The sequence below is a fragment of the Salvia splendens genome, chromosome 19, assembly GCF_004379255.2.
Source record: "Salvia splendens isolate huo1 chromosome 19, SspV2, whole genome shotgun sequence".
Classification (NCBI taxonomy): domain Eukaryota; kingdom Viridiplantae; phylum Streptophyta; class Magnoliopsida; order Lamiales; family Lamiaceae; genus Salvia; species Salvia splendens.
This window is the reverse complement of record NC_056050.1, coordinates 10,755,227-10,763,146: the sequence shown is the minus strand read 5'-3', so window position 1 is coordinate 10,763,146 and position 7,920 is coordinate 10,755,227. Positions and strand designations below refer to the sequence as shown.

Below are 7,920 nucleotides of genomic sequence, written 5' to 3'. Positions count from 1 at the left end.
CACATTGGATCGGGTGGGACCAGATTTGCCTACCCACCGCCGAGGGAGGACTTGGCATCCGCAAGTCGAAGGAGGTCCTCCAAGCCTTCAATGTCAAATTGTGGTGGCGATTTAGGGGAGCAAAATTCTCTTTGGGCAAATTATATGATGACCAAGTATTGTAGCACGGAATCCCCACTTGTGGCTAGGCCCTTGGGAAGAAGTAGCCCAACTTGGAAACGGCTCATGAAAGTTCGGGCACAAGCACAGCCGCACATTAGATGGGTGGTGGGACAAGGCAAGATTTACTTCTGGGATGACATATGGCTCGACAATTGTACTTTGAGGGATCTAGCGCTTGATGATCGCAGATGCGCAAGGGACATGATCGGGGACTACATCCGGGATGGACTATAGGATGAACCCAAACTCCAACTCCTCCATGCACAAGCCGGACTCCCGCAACATATTATCCAAAAGATTCTTGGGACCCCAATTGTACATGGGGAACCGGACATCCCAAGATGGAACATCTCTCGCCTTGGGGACTTCTCCCTAGCCACAACATGGGAGACCTTCCGTAATCAAGGGCCTATCATCCAGGGCTTGGACGAGATTTGGAAGGCAGGCCTTACCCACTCAATTTCCATCTTCATTTGGAGGCTGCTCTCCAACCGTATCCCGGTCGACACAAAGCTTCAGTGGAGGAAAATTGAGATGGCTTCTAAATGCCAATGTTGCCCACATTGGCCAAGCATTGAATCCCTACAACATCTCTTCATTCAAGGCTCCGGGGCTACTAAAGTGTGGAGGGAATTCGATGGTTGGTTCGAAGGATCATCACCACCAATCCGGATCAATGATACAATACCGGATCGTTTGGAGGTCTGGGCGAGAAGAACCCGGCAAAATTGCAAGAAACACCTTAGCCACGTCATGCCATACCTTATCATGTGGTTCCTTTGGGCCGAGAGGAACCGCAACCGTCACCAAATGACCCAATTCAAGGCTCACAACGTGGTCTGGCAGGTACAAACTTATATCCGAAACAGCATGAGCAATGGGAGCATCAAGAAAAAGCATTGGAAGGGTGTGAGAATCAATTTACACGTTCCGGCCAAAGCTGAGCCCAGGCTGCCGAGGCCGCTTGCCGTGTCAATCAAATGGCACCCTCCGGATAGAGCATGGATAAAGATCAACACGGACGGTGCGTTCTTGCAGTCCGTGGATAAGGCCGGAGGGGGAGGAATTGTCCGGGACTGCGAGGGAAGGATGCTTGCTGCCTTCGCCACACCACTTCAAGCCCATTCGGCCCTTGAGGCTGAGCTCAAGGCCATCTACCACGGCATTATCGTGGCGAAGGAGTTCAAACAACCAATTTGGCTCGAGGTGGACTCCGAACAAGCGCTTAACTTCCTTAATGGTGCTAGCTGGGGGCCGCCCCAAGTTAGACATGATGTTGCTCGCCTAATCGTCCTCAAACGGAATACACCGCTTCGAACATCTTTTATTCACCGAGAAGGGAACAAGGTGGTTGACTTCCTTGCGAAAATGGGTGCGGACAAATCAGAGTATCACCGCTTGACCGTTAGCACAACCCCACGCCTTTTAACGGCCATGATCCGCATGGAGGAGATGGGTATTCTGAATATCCGAGTCCGAGATGAAGAGTCTATCTAGTCTAGGTGCTTTTGAGATTTTGAGCTTTGAATGGAGTAGGGTGTGGTCCGCGCCATGCTGGCACGGACCGTTCAATACTCTAGCTGTACTTTCTATTGGGACACCAATTTCGGGTGTGGCCATGAATTGTAACTTCTTCTTGATGAAATATAGGGATGAGGGACCCACGAACCCTCCACCATGACGGTGTTTGATTAAAAAAAAAAGGAAGGCTTCATCGAGGAATTAGACCCGGGAAGGACCGTTCATCGCGGGGGCATCTCCATTGCGGGCCTCAATTAAGTGATGGACTTAGGTTTTTGTGATGTGTAGGTTACTTCGGGTTATTGTAATAGGATTGCTAAGAGTACATTGATGACCAGTCTAGTAGGTAGGGAGGCCCTCGTTGTACTCTAAATTGTTGTGGCGAGTTGTCACTTTTGGGCGACCCGTTGATTTTGGTTGTACGTTGTAATTACCCGCTTTGGGACAAATTGAGGGATCTCTCACATCTCTCCGAGGGCGTGCCTTGGTTGGTTGGTGGTGACTTCAATACCATCCTCTCACCGCAAGATAGAGTGGGGAGCTTCACTAATAGACAAGCTGAAATGATCGACTTTAGCGAGGCCATCGAGGATTGCAGATTACTCGACTCGGGCTTTGACGGTGCGAACTTTACATGGGCAAAGAACAACTTGTTTGAAAGGCTGGACAGGAGTCTATTGAATGAGTCATGGTCGCGGCTGTTCGATGCTACACGGGTAACGAACCTCCCCCGTATTGCTTCGGATCATGGGCCGATCCTTGTAAGGTGCAAATTGAGGAATTGTCACAATGGAGGGAGAGCATTCCGATTTCAAAATATGTGGACTCGGCACGAAGGATTTGCAAACCTTGTGCGTGAAGACTGGTCCCAACCCACGGGGGCCGAGGGCCTCCTAAACCTCCAGCTTAAGCTCTCGAGAATGAAAAAGGTCCTCAACAGGTGGAATAAAGAAACATTTCGTAACATCCACACCAACCTAAGGGATATGGAGGGAAGGATAGTCGAGGCTCAAGCAGATTTTGAAGCAATGCCGACGCCCGAAAACAGGACGTTGATCAACAAACTTATAGCCGAGTACATCCTTCGCCTCAAGATGAGGAAGACTTTTGGCAACAGAAAGCGACCCTCCGATGGCTAGCGGATGGGGATAAAAACACTAGGTTCTATTAGAGTTGGGTTAAACAGAAGAGAATCCGAATGCGCATCCACAAGATCAATGTGAATGGCCAAGAACTCACGGATGAAGTGGAGATTAAAAACTCGGCAGTAGAATTCTTTCAAGAGCTCCTTGCGCCAAGTCCTTTGCAGAACCGAACCTTAGCTTGATCCCACAACTCTGAGCTGGAAGACCTCCCTAACCCACCGGATGAGGAGGAGGTCAAGCGAGCCGCGTTCACCATCTCGGGAGATAGTGCACCAGGCCAAGATGGATTCACTTCCACCTTCTTTCAAACAAGTTGGGAAACCGTGGGAACGGATGTGGTGGCTGCTCATAAGATAGTTTTTTCAAGGGGCCTTCTTACCCCGGAGTATCACGGCAACAAGCATCGTGCTTATTCCCAAGAACCCCAAAGTACTTGCTTTTAATGCTTTTAATACTGCAAAGTCCGTGAATTAATTGTTGAGTGGAATTGTGGCTAGACTGGGGATTTGTGAAATAAATTACTGCGCGGATTTAAAAAAATTCCTTTCCGTGAGGAATAAATATATTGGCCTCAATCCACGAGTTGGATCGTATAAATTGAATAAATGATATAAAAATTTAGTCCGTGATAAATAAATTGTGGGCTGCACAATTTAAATAAAATACAAAGGGACCGTGAATTAAACTAATCTAACTAAATCTTCTCCAAGCTGACTTGGTCAACGGGCTGCATTAATTCAAATTTCTAATTAAAGATTCTGCAGAGTTTTTCCTCGAGTTTTTCCTCCTCCGTGATGAGTTTTTCCTCCTCCGTGATCTGCAAATAAATACCAAACAAATTTAATAAAAAAATAGGGAAATTCGAATTTCACCCCTCAACCCACGTCTACAACCGTTCCTTCTCTCCCTCCCTAAATCTCTCCTACAACCAAACGAAATCATCTTCCACAGCCAAACCAAATCATCTTCCTCTATATTATTCATGGCACAATCAAATTTCTCCTATTCATTCTCTGCAACAAGAAAAACAAGCTTCATTCTCTCAACTTCAACTCAAGGTAATTCTGCTAAAGTTTCCCTCTAATTCTCATGATTCAAACCAACTCATTTAATCTTCTTCCGGCAGAAATCGAGAACCCAACGCGAAGGAGGGAGCTATCGATTATTCTTTCGAAACTATGTTCAAGGTATACTCCCTCCCAACTCCAATTCCTATTTAGTATATCCTACGGAAGCATACCATATAGTTGGAAACTCAATATCTGCTAGAACTTATCACTTTGTTGCACCAATCGAAACTCGAAATCGAAGTAAAATAAATAAAAGAATTGAACCTTGTTTCATTAAATCAAAAAGTAAGAACTTTTCTGCAAGATTTAAATAGGGAATTTTCGGGGTAAATCGGGGCTACTGATCTCGACGGTACGATGGCTGGATTGGACGGACAGCAGCGGCTGCTCTCAAACCCAGGCGAACGGCGGACCCAGGCGAACGGCGGAGTTCAGCGGGGACGCAGCGGCGCTGACGGCGTGTGCGGGGCGACGACATGGAGAGACAGTGGACTCCGGGTGTATTCAATTTCGTGATGTTGGTGCGTGTGTGTATTGTCTGGTTTGTTCATCAAAAGAAATTGGGTGTGCTCCCTGTTTGAAGAAATTACAGTAAAGAGAGAGAGAGTCACGATGGGTTGGGGAAAGGAAGTACTTGAATTTTTTTTTGTTATTTTTTTTAGTTAATCCCTTAATATGCAGAAAGTGAATGGGAGTGCACGTGTGTTACATTTGAAAACTAATAGTAATTCTTTTATTTGTTTTGGGCCAATTAGTTGAGTGGTTCTTTTTATAAAAAAAACTTGGGCCTCTACCCATTTTCTTGTTTTGAGAAAAGGAAGTATATATTTTTTTTTTCATCGATATAACTTCATAGTAATTGTCATATCTTTTTTTTTGGGATATTACAAGGAGGCCGATCACTATCGTCTAGATAAACAAAATAGATTACAATACACAAGACCAAATACGCTAACAGAGTAAGAAGGGGACATGTCAGGAAAGGCTCGACACCTGCGTACACAGTATCACATAGTGTAAATTGTTTTTGAGAAGGGAGTATACACAGTATCACATATGTGGGATTAGAGTAATTGTTTATTTCTTGTTTACTATAATTTCTATAATTTGAAAATGTTTGATTAATGTAGAAAGTGGTGGAAGGGTATGTACGTGTGTTAGTTGGTGTGGGAGTGTAATTGATTTATTTTCCTTCCTCCTAGACCATCTAAATTATTTGGTTTGGACATGTTTCTAATATAATTTGTTGGGGCGTGAGCGGCCGGAAACAATCAAAAATACCGTAGCCTCTAATTGTGGAAAATTGGTAGTCTTGAGCGAGGAAAATAATTGGAGACTTAGGATGCATGCATTTATTTATTTATTTATTTTAAAAGTGTGCTGATATATATTATCTAAATGTTAAAGGTGAATCATTGCAAGTGAATCGTGATACCAAGGGGAAGAAAGTACTTGAGAATTAAGCAGTCGAGGTGTGCTTTCTTTTAAATAAGGACAATGTCCTAAATATTTTATCGATGGGAATGAAACTGTATTTATCATGCCGTGATTTGATTTTTAACGTGCCTATCTGATGTGGCTTTATGCCATTATTATATAAATCGAATTCGGGTCCTCGTATGGCCGCAAACCCTACTTGGACTAGTGTACACCTATGGTAGACTGTGTGCTAGCGTACGGGCTGGCCGGTCTAGTGACTTGGTTTGTGGCCACATTCCAAGTCATGTATTGTCAGATATGGCTAATGTCTACGGGAAAATGACTGATCAGTCGACTTTTACAATGGGAAATGATTTTGAGTGCCTCGGGCCTTTCTAAAGCTAAACCCCGATGGTTACTTATGTATGGCATGATAAATAATATTTTTATTGAAAATGTTTTCGGCAAGAGCCCACTGAGTATATTTTATAGTACTCAGCCCTGCATGTGTTTTCCCTCTGTGCAGGTTGAGCGGCGATGAGCAATTGGTGGTGTTGAGCAATTTAAAATTGAAGTATTGTTTGGTTGTGTCTCCATACACGACGTCACTCTTTCTCTTGAACGCTTCCGCTGAGACATTGTTTTTACTCATCATTCGTTTAGCTTTGAACCTAATTATTTGGATAATGTCAACCTCTTGGCCCTTTTATTTTATTTTATTTTTATTAAATATTAATTGTTGGTCAAACTCTTTATTGAAACCCTAGTTTTCTTCGTCTGTTTATTAATTCTTTTTAATCACGATCGCCCGTATTTATTAACCCTAAAGGGCGGTCGTGACAACCGCCCTATAAGCCTCTGCAACGTTCTCAATAAGATCATTACGAAGATAATCAGAGTGGTTTTGTGAAAAGACGACTACTGAACGACAACGTCCTACTTGCGCAAGAAATGTTACATGAAATCTCGAGATGTTCCCCGGCTCCAAATGTTGCGATCAAGATCGACATGGCCAAGGCCTATGACCGAGTTCAATGGCCGTTCTTGGTGAAGATAATACGACGAATGGGATTCCCGGAGACTTGGATTTCCTTGATTGAGAGATGTGTGGGAGATCCCACTGAAAGCGTATGGTAGTAACAGAGAGGCTCTTTCGTACGTATGCACAGAAATTGATCAATGCAAGCGCTCGGTCAAGACACCATGCTTCTTAAGTCCACTGGAGCACAGGGTCCAGGAACTCAAGAGAACATACAGTGCTTCAGTCGTTTTTTTTTTTTTTTTTTTTTTTTTTTTTTTTTTTTTTAAAATTAACTTCATATATTTATATCATATATATGAAGGAGGAAATTACAAATCAACTCCTATAACAAGGAGGAAAGACAAATTACGCCACCCAGGGTTCGAACTCGAGACCTCCGGGATGGACGCGGTATCCAGCACCCTTTACCGCTAGGCCAAGGGGCTTGGATTACAGTGCTTCAGTCGTTGGGCACTCTCAACTCCCCTTTCAAAAAATAATATAAATCCCTCAACCCGAATACTATGAATTAGTATAGGGAAGTGGGGTCGATCCCACAGAGATGGACTCGCAAAGTAGTGCTCAGAGGCTTTGGACAAACAAATGGCTGCTGCCACGCAAAAGGGTTGAGAATTTTAAACTAACTCTAGACCTAGGCAGGAAATGTAAATGCTAGACCTAGGACATATTAAACTTGTAAATTCAGACTTCAACAGCAAGAAACATAACCACTTCCTAGACAGTGTAAACAACTAACTAATCTAGCTAAACAGAAGATAACTGAAAGTGGGGACCATAATTCCAAAAGTGGCAAGTACGGGAAAAAAACTGCAGATAACAAACTCTGACGCTAGCTCGCAGCGAAATGTATCCTCTCAACCGAATTAAACTTGCAGATGAACAAAACAGAGCACAAAGCGAGATTCGAACAGAATATAGAAATTTGGTCGTCGGAAACTTGCCACAAAACGGAAACACATCAGATCTGCGTACACTAGACGGAATGAAAGAAAAACTCGTAAACTAAGCATGAAAATCAGATCGAAACTACTCAGATTCACGTCAGAATACTTGATCCACTCCGGATCCAAGACATCCGAACCCAACAACCAACAAATCCAGCAAATCCAACCAAAGTTCTTCCACAATCCAACTCCAACTTCCCAGATCTGACCATTAACCTATAATAACTCAAAAACAGCTGCGAAACGCATCCAACTCAGACAATTTAAAACACCAAAATCTCAATAAACGAAGCAATCAAACTAGAAATCAACACAATCACCATAACGGAAAATCAAACTTGCATTTAAACCAGAAACTATTTGGTGAAAACAGAGAACCGAGATTCGAACAACGAAGCTCGGCAGAGTAAGTAAAATACGGAAAGCGGAAAATAAATTGTTTCTTCGCTCCTAACAAGAGCGGTGTTATACCATATCGGAAGCTAAGATGAAACCCGAACGTGTGAACTGAGATCTCCTCAAACTAGTATCAAGTGTGTGTGTGGGAAAGTGAACTAGGCAACAAGCTGTGGTGAGGTCTCCACCGAGAAGATCCCTCCAGCTTGCATGCTTCTGCC

At 43.6% G+C, this 7,920-nt stretch overlaps 1 protein-coding gene and 1 long non-coding RNA gene across 2 annotated transcripts; one reads left to right on the top strand and one right to left on the bottom strand.

Annotated features, from left to right (window-relative positions):
* The first annotated feature begins 2,246 nt into the window (after positions 1-2,246).
* LOC121779014 lies at positions 2,247-2,822 on the top strand. The gene has a single exon (XM_042176370.1). The coding sequence runs from the start codon at positions 2,247-2,249 to the stop codon at positions 2,820-2,822; it is 576 nt and encodes a 191-aa protein (XP_042032304.1).
* A 536-nt stretch (positions 2,823-3,358) lies between these two features.
* Positions 3,359-4,598, bottom strand: LOC121778640. The gene is made up of 2 exons (XR_006045702.1): positions 4,163-4,598; positions 3,359-3,645 (listed from the first exon to the last, which is right to left on the bottom strand). It is a non-coding gene; the product is annotated as an uncharacterized LOC121778640 (long non-coding RNA).
* Between the last annotated feature and the right edge of the window lie 3,322 nt (positions 4,599-7,920).